Below are 16,218 nucleotides of genomic sequence, written 5' to 3'. Positions count from 1 at the left end.
AGATTTAGTGTTTTGGAATATACTACTTCAACTAAGATGACAGTATTTTTGGAGAAAAGGCAAAAGTAAAGTTTTAGTTGATCTACTTAACATAATTTCTTAAATACATTGTTTATAATTGCCTTACGATTGTCTAAGCCATTTGATTTACTGAGAGAGCATAATTATCCAAAATTTACAGCATTGAAAAACTAAGATATACTCAAACAGTCAGGCTTTCTATTGCCCTTGTAACAAGCATTTTGTAAACAAATTACATCCACGTGTCTTTCAGTTATATTATTTTGCTACTAATACACTTGCAATTCCATACCGGAGCTTGCTTAGGTAACTAGGCAATACACTGTGTTCATGTTCTATTTCTTAAAATACACAACTTTGTTCTGTTACCAGTGGAACTTCCAATGCAAATCAACTGTAAATGCATTGAGAAAGAGCCAGGATTAAAATGCATGCTCAAGTTATAGCCTAATTTTAGCCTGGCTAAGTGATCTCCAAATGTTTAGCAGACATCTGCCTAATACGAGAGCATATTCAATTTTCAGCCCTTTTAAACAATGAAAAATACCGACTTGTAGTACCGCTGACTGGATCTGCGGTCAGATCTTTTATCCCATACCAAAGTTTATGGGAAGCCACCCCAAGAAGCCACCACAAAACAAGCAGACACTATTACACACCTACATTCCTGCTTAAAGCAGCAGCTTTGAAACTTTCCTCATTTTAACTGGCAAGCTGCTGACCAGGCCTTGAAAGCTCCACTTTATTCATGCTAGATTCTACAAGCATTGCAATACAAACGTCCCATGTACAGTGTCAGAAAATACAGATCTGATTGTTGAAGTGATGAAAACCCATAGAACAATGTAGTGTTATAAAATAGGGAAAATTAATTACAAAAATAATTATGCTACCAAATTAGTCAGAAACTATCAGCAGAAACAACTGCAGAATTTAGATGGCTGCTAGCTCAGGAGAATATCTAAAACTAACGTGGAAGGGGAAGAGGAAAAGAGCAAGAACTCTGTGGCAATTGAAAACCCTGTATTTATACAACGTTCAGTTCAGAACAAAGTCATTAGACCTCAGTAAGCAACAAAAGATAGGATGGTGGCACGACAAACAGGAAGGTAGATTGGAAAAGACCAGAAATTGTTTTCACCTCATGTGAAACCTCTCTGGCCAACGTGTAAGCTAGCAACTTCCTTCCGTATATATTAATAAAGCTACTGCTTCATGCTTATTACTGACACAAATTTCTGATTGCAAAGCAAAATCCAAAAGTGTCGTGACAGGTACTAGGAAGCCTTACCAATCTGAGATAATTATTTGTCGGGGTGGCATAAGCAGTCTTTGACAACGCCGGAGATAGACTTAGAAATATATTCAGGTAAAAGCCCACACTGAACAGTAGCATTTGTTTTATTATACGTGCACCCATGTCCATATGGTTTTATTCTTGCGTCAGCATAAGACCACCTCTGTACAACAGACATGCTCAAGTGGATTGGAGAAATACATTTAAGTAGTGGAAGTGGTTAACAGAGGCAGCTTCCTCTCTGCTATTTGTATTGCAGTAAGAAAAGGTTTTGCTTTTTCCTGGAAAGGAAAAGAGCAGACAAGTCTGATTTAAAAAAAAAAAAAAGTATCAGAGATAAACTGTTATCTGAGGTGAACCACAGTTTAGCACATCTCCAGATCTGTGAAATACTCACCTATAGGTGCTTCAGTGAATTAAAAAAAAAAAAAATCACCACATTCCTATACAGAAGAGAAGGGAGAGCTGAGGACCTGGGGACTGGTCAGCTTCTACTATGTTTATGTCATGAGATTAAATGTTCATTTAATATCTGTTCATTCAGTTCATTTTTGGAAGATTCTGAAAGAGCCAGAGGCACTGAACAAGCACCCCCTCAAGCGATCATCAGCTACAAAATAGAAGGTAACACAAAACACACAGCAAGAAAATGGCAGGCAGCGTTCAAGTAAAAAAACAAAACAAAACAAAAAACTTTGACATGATTTTCACATATTAACATTCTCATGCTACCCAAGACCTCCACAAAAGCATTTCTTGCATACATGCAATGGCATGCCTTTAGGAGGCACTGTGTGCAATGTTCTCGAGTAGTCATTACACCAAAACTGAACACACTGCAGGTGGTTAGGGAATAGTACTCATGAGCTGTATGGGGATGTTAGTGTAGTGGAATTTTTAAGAACTATTTGCAAGTAATCTGAAACAAACTTCATATCTGAGCAGAAATAACTTGTCATCGCTAGCTTACATACTACCTGCAAGAGGTAATAGCTAAGCAAAGGAAATTTTCACTCTGAAATACTGGTCAGATGTACGAGGTCCACAAACATTATAGCTGAATCCATCACTTTACACTTACTATCTGACAACACAAATTGCACGTATTACATGGCTGACAAAAGGAAGTTTAAAGTAATATATGAGACTAAAATGCAAATATTTTGATTTTGAGTTAAATTCCCAGCACACTGCAAATCAATGGTTAAAGATCATGGCATTCTGGATATTTAAAGTTGGTCCATGACAGCCATAGCAATCCAAAAATAAACCACTCGCATTTCCCTTGAACTTAATCCTGAAAAACTGTGTGTTCAACATTTATGATGTTGTGCTGTGATTTAAGAAAAATTTATTTTGTGAAAGATACAGAAATCAATGCTACAAGAACACCTTGAACCCAGTAAGAGTTGAAGGAAAAGATCAAGAATTTATCTACCACATTGCCGTCTCTACAGCTAGACAAGTTCAAACAAAATGTTAGACTTCTAATGATCTTAAATCTTTAAATGTTATTCAGTGGCAGATTTATTTAGTTCAATGACTTCAGTTCACGATCTGAATCAATGAAAAAATGAAAAATAACCAGTAAAAATGTTGCCAAGGAAGTTGAGACAGTAAAATTGGAACAAAAAAAATCAGTAACAATTATTTACACTAATGTACCATCTAAAAACCTCAGAATTACTTTCTATCATCATTCCTTCCATTTTAGATAGTGTCAAAACTACTGGATATGTAGAAGTCAGCACAGACCACAGGTTCCAAGTTATAAATTCAAGACCAAAACTAGCCCTGCCTGCTTGAGGTAGAGTGAGATAAAAAGCCTTCTGCCAAAAATAAGCCTCCACGTCACCCTAAAATGGCCCGACAGATGACAAGGTCAGCTTAATATTCCTCTAAAGCAGCCTTCTCAGAAACAGCTGCAAGTGAGGAAGCCTGCACATGTGCGTTATGCTTCAGAAGCTGTGCCAGCCACGGTGAGCACCAGCAGCTCATTCTTTGAGGCTGAAAGCTGCCAGGAAGGAGCTGCAGCTTTATGCGTGTTCTCTAGGTGTCCCAAAGCTGCCTCCATCAGCCGCAACAGGCAAGTCAATAGGGCTCTTCCAAGCTACCACAGCTGTAGGGGAGGGAGCGAGCCATGTGCAGAGACTCACGGCACCCTTCCCTGAGGGAGGCAGATGTGCAAGCTCCTAGGTGAGATGAAGACTTATCAGCATAGGAAGCATTGTTTATTTTTCTTGACATCCATTCTTGATTTTGAGTATGAAGTTTAAGATCCCAAATTTTTAGCAGCTCTTAGAAAGAAGCATCTGGTATGGCCTTGCATAAATATCCGCGTTACAAAGCAATAAAAATTCCTTAAAAAGTTTAAGTTAAAGCCCAATAACCTGAGGACAGCAAGTAAAAAAAATAAATTCAGCGTTACCTATTAAAACAAGAACAAAAATGAAGAGTACAAATTAAAAGAAAATATGACTACCATCAATAGGGTGAGACAGAATCCAATTTAGCCAGATAACTAAAGAGAAATCAGAAAGGAAGAATATACTGTCTCCGAATGCTAATATCCAAGCAGCACAGAAGCTGGAAGAGTTGAGAAAAACGTAGCTGTTACAGCTTAAAAAAAAAAAAAAAAAAGGGTCTCCAGCCTTGAGTGTTCAGAAGCATGCACTCCTTTGGTGTGAATCACCATGTGAACACTTTCTTGAAGGAAAACATGCACATGTGTGTATGCAAGTGTGTGCGTGTGTACATATATTTATAATATATGTGTATATACATATGGACACACACGCATATGTGTGTGTACCCAAAATTTACCTGAGCAGGAGATACAGCAGCTACTGGTAATGGATTAGAGATCATTGGACCAAAGATATCCAGGTCATCACTCAATGCTGTAACAGTAGTAGTGCCTCCATTTGTAACGGTTGCTTCAGCCGGACCATCTTAAAAAGACAACAGATTCACATTTTAAATGGAAAATTGAGAGTGTTTCAACAGGGTAAGAATACTTCACAATGCCCACCCCACTCACCCATCCAAAGTTATATGCAGTGTCAGAGATTTTAGACATTTTTCAGATTGTCAGATTGTTCAGATTTTGTAATGGCTTCTCTCCATGAAAACACAATGCTTAGCGTGCTTCAGAAACAAGAAAATATTTGAAGACTTCAAGGACAGCAATGCCAAATTATCAGAACACATCACTCATTTTTTCCAAGTGTTTTCTTCAAGTATACCAGCATTATTTTGAGTGACAATTTAAACAGATGTCTTATGAAGAAGGCCCAAACTTGGTAGCTACACACCAGACAAAATATGCTCCTCTGGGTTCTTAAGTAAAAACCCAGAATTGTATTTTAGAATGCACGAACATATTATGCTAATTTACTCAAGGGTACATAATTAAAGTTCACAGTAGAATGAAGTCCATCTACCCTTTTTCAGAAGTACTTTGCACTTATTCCATTAAATAGCTTCACAGGAAAATCACTGTTAAGCACACAGGACTAATAGCTGTAGAAACCTACGGCTCTTGTCCTGTACTGTTAGCCTTCTACAGCCTTCGCACTTTTAACCATTTGAATGTATGAATATATTTAGTGATCTAAGGGAAAATGAATACATGCAGGACAAGAAAAAGGGGTGAAGGATTACGGTTTTAAGTAGGATTGCAAGAAAATATTCAATAAGATGTAGGGACAAAAATACTGCAAAATGTGTTTGATGAGTAGAGTAACCAGTGCTCCTTCTCCTCTCTCCAACCAGTGCTTGGACCAGCTGTCCAAGAAAAAAGAGAATGAATAAAATTTATTATCCAATTCTTACGTTTATCGCAAGTGCATTGGTACTACACAGCGCTCAACAAATACAAAGTTGAGTACAGATTCTGCTGAACATTATGATGGCTGCATAGTATTAACAACAAAGTTAAGAAAGCTTTTTTAGGCAAAATAAAAAGTTACTTTTCCAGCTACCAATACTCACTGCAAATGTCAAATTTCTTTCACTGAATTAAGTCAAAACTGTCTCTCCAAAGCAAAGAAAGTCATATCAAGTGGTGTGGTTATTTACATATATCAAGTGGTGTGGTTATTTACATATACTGGAAGATTAGTATTCTAAAAATTACTGAAATACAGTATACTGAATTTTATTCAGTGCTAAAGTTATATTAGTATTTTACAACAATTTTTTACTTAATTCTTTAACATATTTAAAGAACAGATTTCTTTCTCCCAGTTTCATGTGTTGTATCCACATTATCTGCAGTTCATTATTCAGCGTAAGTGCTAATTTCTGTAAACCAAATTTTAACTTACCTACCATCCTAACTGCGAGTTTTTTTTTCTTAAGTCACACAATTACACAAAGTACGTAACCTCAAATATATCCATCATCAAGTTCCGACATACAGCTACAAACCAACATTGTAATATATTCCAAATTTTAAAACAGAAGACAACAAAAAACAGACAGACCCCTTTTAAACTTTTAAAAGCATCGAGGACATTCAAAAATAAATTAATGTATATTAGAGATTACATGGAACGTATGCCTTACTACCCAGAAAATTGTATAAGGCAGATAGCAGACGTGAGTTTTCTGTATATTAATATTTTCTAGAACGCTAATAAGTACGGAGAAGTGGTCTAATTAGTAAAGAGCACTGGTGAGACACAATATTAATTAAAATCAAATAATAGGAAGCATCCAATCCTTATTTAAAAATTGTACAACTTGAGTAAGTTCATTCCTTAGAAATAACATCTCCCGTTGCTCTCCCCTACTTTTTTATTTACAGACCCAAATAACTGGCAGCCCCCAGTACCCACTGTCGCTGTACATGTAGAATATCATCATTTTTCATCATTTTGTTCTGTCACATACAAACCCACTGCAGTTCTGCCAGCTGAACACTACACTTCCCAGCAACTGAGGGTGCTGGCCCAAAATGTCAGAAAGCAGAAACAGCAGGAAACCTCAGAGCATCACTGGTCTCTTCATCAGGCTGGAAATTGCTTGACGGGAGTAGACGACCCGGCAAGGTTTCTGGCTAATAACTCATACGAGAGGGCTGCCGTGCTGAAGCAACGGGCTCAAAAGGGCACCACCTCTTCCTTTCAGTCTGCCTCCCCAGGGAAGGCGACCCACACTTGGCTGCCTTGCATGAACATACTTATTTCTATATTTATTTTTAAAGATAAACACTATTAATATATTTGCTATATATTTGAAAATTTGACACAAAAGTCATTAAAGGTCCTAAGTTACCACCCTCCACGCATAACTGAATTTTCTATTACTGTAGAGATGCTAACCTCTGTGCCTTAGTATGTATAGGAAACGTGGCACAGTTATAGCTGCTAAGGAAACCACATCTTTGAGCAGTCAGACTTTAGCATATGTAAAATCCCTGGCATGTTTCTAAAGCGTTTATTGCGCTTTTTTCATATAGAGAATTATGGAACAACCAAGAGCACAGGTGCCGGTATGCAACCACATGAGAGCTGCATGCTTGCTTTTGTGACTATTTCAGATACACAAAATGACTTCGTACTTTATTTTAGTATCAGATAGGAATATTAAGTATGTGCTAATTCTTAAATCCATTTCGTATCAATAGTAAACCTAGACAAAATCGCGCACGCTACCAGTGGCATGCAGACCCAGTAAGTGGCATGTCTCAAGGGCATGAGAAGGACAGAGCGAGTAGCGTTTTCTAGGAACTGAGCCTCAGCAAGCATATGTGTGTCCCAAATTACCCAAAGGTTGTGAGGATGACCGTGCTCTCTACACAGATCAGGAAGGACTTGAGAACTCCACAAAGGCAAAACGGTCACGGGAATGGCTTGAAAACATTAGAGCCTCTGTGGTAAAGGAAACTGAGCGACTTGCACAAGGACGACAGGCCTGAAGAAGCTTTTCCACCATTCCACCCAGGACAGCGCTTTAAGATGACATATGTGAATAAATATAGTGGAGATTTAAGTAACAAGCTTCCGGCCTTTCAAAGCACTCTATTCATTTCAGGTCATTCTGCACCTGACAGTTCCAAAATCATCTCCCAAAAGGCACACCTCTTCAGGTAAATATAGGAATGACTAGTGCACAATTTTCATGCAAAATGACTATCTGGAATTAATAATTTAGTGTTCTCACTTTCTCAGTGAGGGATATGTATTTAAAACAAAACAAAACCAAACAAAACCAAACCACACTCATCTCATATTCCAAAGTGGTTCAGTTTGCCTGAACGTAAAAAAGCTTAATAAGCTTTTTGTAAGACGGAAAATTTAAGTGTAATTATTTAGTAAAACAAGCATTTCACATATTTAGGACAGTCATATAAAAACACATCTACGTTCTTCAAGAACATAACACTTTTCAAGTGTTTAATATGTTGCTTATAAACTAGTACTACGAAAACCCAGGGTTTTGCTAGATCAGTCCAAAGCCCTTTGACAGCTTTAGGTGTTCTGTAACAGTCTAATTTGGTAACATACTTATGTTTGACACCTGAGTGAATTTCACAGACAGGGAAATATGTATATTTAGCTTAGAGGTGCAGAAACCAGTCATTTTGAATTACACTTTTAAAATTTGGGTTGTAAACAGTATGAATAATATTAACAGGAGACCCTGGCTTACTTATTTCCTCAAAGAAATAATGGTTGGAGTTTTTATATCTATCAAAAAGTTACTCCTGAAGCATTTTCCCGCCAACAGGAAACTAAAAGGTGCCAGAAAATGCTGAAATTCAGAATACAGAAGAAACCTCACAGTATTTTCACTTCCTGCTTATTGGTGCAATATTAATATATTCATTTAAATGTATGTAGTCACACATACACAAACACGTATTTCAAAACAATACTTCACACGTTTATGGAGATAAGGCATTGTTTTCAACTTTGACACACTAGGTCATTGATTAGAAAGCACTTCCTGCTTTCCCTCATTGTAAAATATTTCTGCAGTCCAAGAAAGATGCTCCTGTGGAGCTGTAAGTTACTCTAGGTCCAAGTTCTAAGTTCATCGCTGTTCAAACAACTTCTGCTGCCTACCATTAACAGCTGAAAAGAAGAGGTGGTGTGGTTTTGACAGGAAACATGATTGATTTTACCTGTTTTCTTTCTAAACACTTTTGAGAAATCTACATTTTTAAGCAAGAACTGTCTTACTAGGGGGACCCTCACAGAGCCACCACGAAACAACCTCCTTTTAATCAGCAGCGAGCGCTTCCATCACGTGCCTGGAGCACGCACCGGTAGCTAAGGTCGAAGCACGAGATGTGGCAGCACCACTGCAACGAGGGTGTGCGCAAGGCACAGCTTTCACCCTCCCTCAGTCAGAGGAGGTAATGTGGAAAGTACAGAGATGTTATTTATGTTTTCCATTGTTGTTCCTAAGCTGCAGTCCCAAAGTAGATATTTATTAGATATCAGACCAAGAGATGCATCCGCTTTTCCGTCTCTTTTTGCATTTATGGCAGTACAACAGTTCGCATTTCACTGCCATATTCTGCCACAACAGATGCTGCTTCCGCTTTCAGATTAGGAAGTCTTAGAGAAATGTGTTAGTAGGAACAGAAGCTATTTACCAGGATGTATTTAGTGAGGAAAGGGTGCTAGTCAAGGTTACATTTATAATGTTTTTCTCTCTATACATTTTCCTAGTACCTGGCATTACCATTTCTACTTCAGTATTGCCTTTCGCTATGAAGGCTTTCACATACAGCACTGCTACTTGGTATATTTATCTGTGCCGACAGCGAGAACGACCTGCGGGAGAGTTGCAAAGGAACAGCGAGAAAGGGAAACAGCAAGAAAAAAAAGATCTGTTCTTAAACTTTGCATTACGTTTCTGAAACCCATATTTTCTATGGCGCAAACTATTTACACAAAATCTGTTACTAATCTGCCACACATTTTTATGTATATACATTTATGAAAGCCATACTAAGACCTGCAATAGAGGGAGAGAATTCGATCTTGAATAGGTGTGTATGATTATTCATTACACACAACTTGAGACAATGATAAAAAAAACAAAACAGTCAGTCTGTTCCAAATGTTTTTGGAAGTAGTTACTGCTAAAGCCTTTGCAGGAAGCAACAAAGCATTCATAAGCAGCCTATTTCTAGACAATAATTATCAAAATAAAATTCGGAAAGCCAGACAGCTGACAATGCTTTATGCTTCAAACGGTTGGAACTATTTTCCTTGTGGGAAGATACGTTGCTTATCTAAGCATAACCTTAACAAAGCAGCATTACTATAAATGTTAGTATCTATTATATCTATGTATATGCATATCAATATATGATACTGATATACCTGTAATTTTTTTTTTATTTCATAAATGCAGCTTTCCAACACAAGACCAATGCTGCTGCTGCTTTAGTACCTGCCAGAGAGTACTGACAAAAGTACATTTCTCAGGTATGCACCATTCAGCTACATTTCATACTATGAGTCAGCTCTCAAAACTTACTATTCCTTCTCAGAATATCCCCGCCACGCAGCGAAGCAGCTTTTACCATACCAGACTTTACCTCCAACTGTGCCAGAGAGATGTCCCACATGCTCATATTCATGTAACCGTAGCTTCCCATTCACCTCTACAACGTGGCCATACTGTGCTTTATCATATTAAAGTTTTTTCCCCTCACACAATAATTTACTTATGGTATAGCCAAGGGTTTCTTAAAACAAACATGACATAAAACAGCATAATAAATTCTCAGTCTTTTCTCCTGGTCATTCATTATAATTTACTATAATGATTATTTCAGAATGTGCAATTATCTGCTTTATTAATGGCATATTTGAATATGGTAAATGATGCAAAACATGTAAAATGCGTTCTTCCCCTTTCTGATAATTAAGGTAATGCCTTTAAAAGCCATTAACTTTGCCTTTTTTCTGTATTCACATAATGCTGAAATAATTTCTAAGCAACATTTCTTGACAAATGATCCAAAAACGTCCATGTAATTTTCCATGAAAAGATACATTCCCATCAGCTATTTTTACAACTATCAAATATTTTTTCAAATATTTTAATAAATTTCTGTTTGCATCAATCCGGCCTAAGTGGAGACATCTAACGCGTAAGAGAAAACCCCAAAATATCAAGCAACACAGAATGCAAGATGAATAGATAGCGGTGACAATGATCCAAATACTGAAGAACTTTAGTTTACATGCTGTAACATTCAAACTAAAAAGCACTGCCTACAATTCCCTATTAAAAATTAATGGTATAGTACCCCATCTTACTGATTTGCATGTCCCCACATTTTCTATATGGCATTTTTTTGGTGTAGTTAAGATCCAACTAAGTGTAGGGATCATTTAAAAAGCAGTTTCCGTATTAGACAACAAAAATAGGCTGTGATTTCTCATAGACTGAGAAGAGAGGGAAGGAATGTGGGGTCATCAAGAATTGAACAGGGAAATTATCCAGAGAAATCAGTTCAGCTACAAAAAAAAAAAAAAAAAATCCAAGCACCATCTTAGCAGTAAATTCCCTTGCACAGGGGCTCAAAGGAAGCACATTTAAGAAGGCTCAGAAGACTCACAAACAGGATAATACAGGCACCAAGGATACCATGCCTCTTCTGCTATTACAGGATTTAAAGGCATGTTAGCTTGAAAACTTCACCTTTTATAAAGGAAGAGAAAAGCCAATTTATTTTTAGAAAATTACCTTGTTTAGCTACAATTGCCACTAGTTTTCTAAGCGTAAGTCCTACTTCACAGCATACTCTCCTTATTCTGACAAGAGGTTGCTGTAAAAAATCCTGCTGAGACAAACCCAGAGGTTTACCTCACACCCAAAGCTAGCACCAAGGTTTATGCAAACAACAACAAAAACAAACTGCACACGCTAAACAACCACACCTTGCAAGAGGTTAGGTTGGCTGAAAGCCAAAATTCTTCTAGCATGAATTACAATCCATTAAAATTACTTGATCTGCTACAACAAATGATTCCAATTTGCCCAGTAAAAACTACTCCTGCTCTTCATTTGCAGAAATCAAGTCCTGAGAGAAGGAATCGTTACTGGTAGAAATGTGGCCACTCAATAAGAACAAGCAGCTATACAGTCATACATATCCATTTTAATATTGCTTGATATGACAAATATATTGGGTTGAAGTGGTCTTTCTTTTAATACTGTTTGAATCAATAAATGAAGAACAAGTAGTGTGTTGCAGGAATTCATTAGAAAACTCTCCAAATGAAACATGCTGTCGTCGATATGCTTCTCTTTTGCAGCTCAGCGGACTCCAGCTGACATCAGCTTACCGCACTGCATTTCAATTTATTTACATCTTTAAACATTCCTTCCTCTAAAATCACGTTCTGCTACAATACAAACGAAACTCCTCCCTTTCTGTATCTCGCTACGCTTTTTTTTCCCCCCACTGGAAAAGCACAGTAGTTGAACACCAATTTCAATCCTGTATTTCATATAAAATATTAAGTTAGCCTATGTAGTTTGAGTTCATTATCTTGTCATAAAGCAATACATTACCAAGATCCTTTTCAAATCATGCCTAAAAAGATAAAGAAGCCTGAAAATCTCAGAACTACATGGCGTTTATATTTTATTCCTTAATTAGATTGTTAGGCTGGTAAAGCAAAATAAAGGCGGTCCAGTTTTCCATCAAGTCTGAATTATTTTTGTTTTTAATTGGTTCATTCTACATCCATAATCTATTTTCTACCCTGTTAATTAAGATTTGCTTGCCCGTTGTAGCAGATCAGTTGGGATGGCACGTAGACTACGCATATACATAAACAGTACAAAAATGATAGTGTTTTACAGTGCCTCTATATCCAAAGGGGGAAAAAGCTTGTATTTTAAATGTTAGTGCGAATTCTAAAACAGGGAAAATGTTTTTTGCTTTGCTGCAACACTATTCCTACTTTACCTAAAGCCAAAAGTTAAAAAAAGTTCTCTACAAATTCAGGTTTGTAATTATTCTTCTCATCTGTAATAAGTTAAAAGACTTATCAGTTTCCTCCAATATCCTCTAAAAAATGTGGGAATTTAAGAATAACCAGTTGATTGATATAAACCTATAAACGGAATATTCTAATATCCATGCACAATTCTCAGAATATTTTCTTAAAACACTGAACAATAAAAGGGATTAAAAATAGTTACTGTAGTATTTTTTCTTTTCCTAAATCCATTCTAAGTTTTTATATACTGTTCAATGGGAACACGTTTACAGTAACATTAGAGAAATGAAACACAGATTTCATAAATATAGCCTTTAACGAGCAGAGAACAAGTTTAAAGAATATAATAGTATAAGCAGACAGTGTAAGTTAAAAGGAGTCCAAAACTGTTTGTTTACAAGACAAATACACTGTTACCTCTCAGTGAAGAGAGCAAAAGGTGTTATTAGATAAAAACGAATGATCGTCACAGTCAGTTCACATTAAAAAGCTCTCCAAGTCAAGGTTGACAAGATACTCGTTAGCTGCTGTCAACAGACACTTTCCTGTTCTTTCAGTATAGGGATTTTATGGAATAACTTTTTGCAGAAATACAATTCGGAGGACCCCAGCATTTCATTTAAAAATACAGCTGTACCATCACCAGCGAAATCCGGCAGGCCACAAGCCCTCTGAAGATCACTGTGGTAACTCCCCCTTCCCACGGGAGCTCGTCACTCTCCTTGGCAAAGCCCGAGCACTGACCTACGCTGATCCCCACAGCACTTTCCTTTCTAGCTTCAACTTCACACACTCAGTCTTACGGTTTTCAAACTCAGCTAACAGTATCAGTAAGCATAGAGAAAATAAAAAACAAACATATTTATTAAAATACAAAATGACGACTGTGTGTTTCATTGAAAAACAGGGAATTATTTATTGCTTACCGAGTCCTAACAGATCAATAGTGGGTTCTGATGACTTTTTTGGACTTGCTTTAACTTCTAATTGCTGATCCTCTTTCTTCTGTGGCTTTAAAGGAAAAAAAAAAAAAACAACCACAAGTAACCTTTCGGAAAAGCATACAGTACTTAAAAAAAAAAAAATATTCCCATTAAAGCCTCTGCCCGAAATCAGAAATAAAAGCCCTTTTCTGTATTTGTGCATCATAAATGGATTTGTAATGAGATAAATTGCAGATACAGTCAGAAGGGACAAGGCACAGTATAGTAAAATTTGTATAATCAATTTTAAATAAATGCAATTTCCAGGCTAAGTTAAAAATAAATTGAAATATTAAACTGGAGCATTGCATATCATGCATTAGGTAAAAAGCTGCCTGTAATCTGAGTTTTCAAATAATTGCAGCATCCAAGCTACACAGTTCTGCTGTGTTAAAGAGAGAGAGAAAAAAACAGGCTTTTAAAAGCTTAAATTAACAAACCAGAAACAGATCAGTGCCACTGTTTAGCACTCCTGAAAAGACTATCTGCACAAACTGCAAACTTTATAGATGCTATGCACAGATGGACACAATCTGTGTTCACGGCTTTTCTTTGCAATCCTAAGGCAAATAACAATACTTTTCTCCTTTGGAAAAGGGAGCTTCCAGGCTTCTCTTGCCTAGAGACTTCAGAAGGTAAGATGGGATCAACATGAAATTTGCCTATGAGAATGATTTTTCCTAACTATATTTATAGCTCTTTTTCTTATAGCAATCACCATAATCCATCAAGCTCTCAATGTGTTAAATGAATACAAGCTGGTGTAAAGCAGTGACATTACAAAGGTATTCTCTTGTATGCATTCACTCCATACTTCTCACAAAAAGACGCACAGCAGAAGCGGATGGGTGGATGAGCGAGTAGAGCCATTGCCCAGCGCAGGCTGCTGAGCAGCGGCAGCCGAGCGTTGCGAGGCTGGGCATACTGGCCTGGGAACACAACAGCCTGCTCCCGTCCTCCCTTTAGCCCGCCCCTAACATGGCTTTGCACAGAGTCACCGAGTCTGTTGAAGTCACTAAACCATTAAACCTTAAAAAGTAGTATTTAGCGTTAGAGAACGTTATAGCTCTGTAACATGCTTCAATGCACGGGTGCAAGTTTTCCTTCTATATGTAATCCTTTACTTTCCTCTCCTGCAAATGAGGGATAAAGAGTAATGAGCTCAGGGCTTACATGGAGCGGGGAACAGTCGAGGATTGCTCCAGCGAGCAGAGGCCCAGCGCATCACTGGCCCCCTCCCGCCCCCCCCGACTTGAGCAATCTCCCACTGAAAACCTCCTCAAAACACTTGCAATAAACCGAGCTCCGTTTCTGTAGTGACACAGAACAGGTGTCTTCACACCCAAACTGGTCTCACCCCTATTTCAGTCTGTCAAAGGAGTATTTGCTTACTGTAGCCTAAAACCCTTACATTTACTCTAACAGTGCTTTTTTCAGGAACAAGTTTGTATGGGAGACTGCCTGCTGGAAATATATTCCAGAGAAAAGAATTTATAAATATATTTGGTATTACCAAAAAAGTATAGTTTTTTTTGAAAGTAAACTTTTGCCCAACAAGAACTTTTAAAAGTGACAGTTGAAAATAAAGTTTTTCACAACTGAGCATACTTCAGAAAATATGCCACGTAATTTGAATTATTATTAGGAACATCAAGCTATTAACAGCAAGTATTTCAGAGAAGATATATAACTCATGACCAAAATTTGTATGTTTGGCCTTTCTTCAACAGCTATAAGGAACGCTATGGGTCACTGAAGTTGTAAAAAGAAGCACTTCTGACATGTTACTTGGCTTCGTAACACTGACATTTTTGTTTAAGCAGCTTAACATTTCTGAACACAGAACAACTTCTTTAAACTGGAAAGCAAACCTGCGAGAAATACACTAAATGTGCAAATTTTTCATTACTCCAATTAGGTTTACAGTCACTGTCTGAAGACCCAAGCTGGAAATACACTGAAGCTTGACAGCGTTGGTTTACAGTGCAACCTTTTGTTTTCGCAGAACCCAAAGCACTGCTCTGCGTACGCTAGTAGCAACTGAACGGACAGGATGCAAATGGCATTCTTCTTCATTTAGCCACGTACTTACTACTGTAGCAAATAAACCTCATTACCTAAACTCATAGCAAAAAGTCTACTTAGGCCCTCTGCTTTGTCAAATGAATTCTTTCAAAACTTACCAAATGCCTTTTTACAACTCAAATAAGTTAACTTTTATCATAAAAGGATTTTCTTTCAGATAATAAGCCGATAACAGTTATTCTTCCTATTGCCGTATTTCTGTTTCGTCACCCTTTAAACCAGAAAGGGGTTGAAGACTTAAGGTATGGAAATATTAATTTTCTAAATAAAAAGAAGATACCTTAAGGTATGCTTTCCAAGCATTTCCATATTATTAATATATTTCCTTATCAGCAATTTCTTCCTCATTTTGTCCCATTGCCAAAAACTAAACGTTTTGAGAAACGTTTTGAGTTTGAGAAAAGAAAAAAGCCATTTGTCGCCTAATAGCTTACCAATATTCATCTTTACAGCAGCGTTCATACTAAGCAATACTCAGCAGATGGTCTAGAGCAAAAAAGATTTCCTCTCAACAGCTTCTTACCCTAAATTTTACCTGCAATACTAAGTTGATTTCCTCTCCCCACTATTCTCTGACCATATCATGCACTAGTTACTGGAATTTTCAATCCTCTCAAATTTGAAACCATGTTAAAATTCACTGTGCCTTCATTTCTGGCTAAGGTACTGCAGGCCCCATATTAAGGCTTTTGTGCAAACTCAGATGACACACGTGCTTGGTGCCTAAGCTCTGCTGTGATTCAAAGACGGAGAAGGACTCCTCTCAAGTCACCTGCACGAAGGTGTAAATTAAGCAAGCCTGGTGCTGCTGGGCTGAGTTAGAATGAACCACATGCATGCAACTTCT

General features: G+C 37.3%; 1 protein-coding gene across 5 annotated transcripts in view; it reads right to left on the bottom strand.

Annotated features, from left to right (window-relative positions):
• Nucleotides 1-16,218, bottom strand: part of SMAP1 (small ArfGAP 1) — a 93,332-nt gene that overhangs the window by 5,675 nt on the left and 71,439 nt on the right. For all 5 annotated transcript variants that reach the window (XM_068937495.1, XM_068937496.1, XM_068937498.1 and 2 more), the window contains 2 exons: nt 13,230-13,314; nt 4,142-4,269 (listed from right to left, as the gene is read on the bottom strand). In XM_068937495.1, coding sequence (XP_068793596.1) covers nt 4,142-4,269; nt 13,230-13,314 — 213 coding nt within the window. The remainder of the gene's footprint in view (nt 1-4,141; nt 4,270-13,229; nt 13,315-16,218) is intronic.

Source organism: Struthio camelus, chromosome 3, assembly GCF_040807025.1.
Source record: "Struthio camelus isolate bStrCam1 chromosome 3, bStrCam1.hap1, whole genome shotgun sequence".
NCBI classification, from domain to species: domain Eukaryota; kingdom Metazoa; phylum Chordata; class Aves; order Struthioniformes; family Struthionidae; genus Struthio; species Struthio camelus.
The sequence above is the reverse complement of the archived record's forward strand: the minus strand, read 5'-3'. Positions and strand labels throughout refer to the sequence as shown.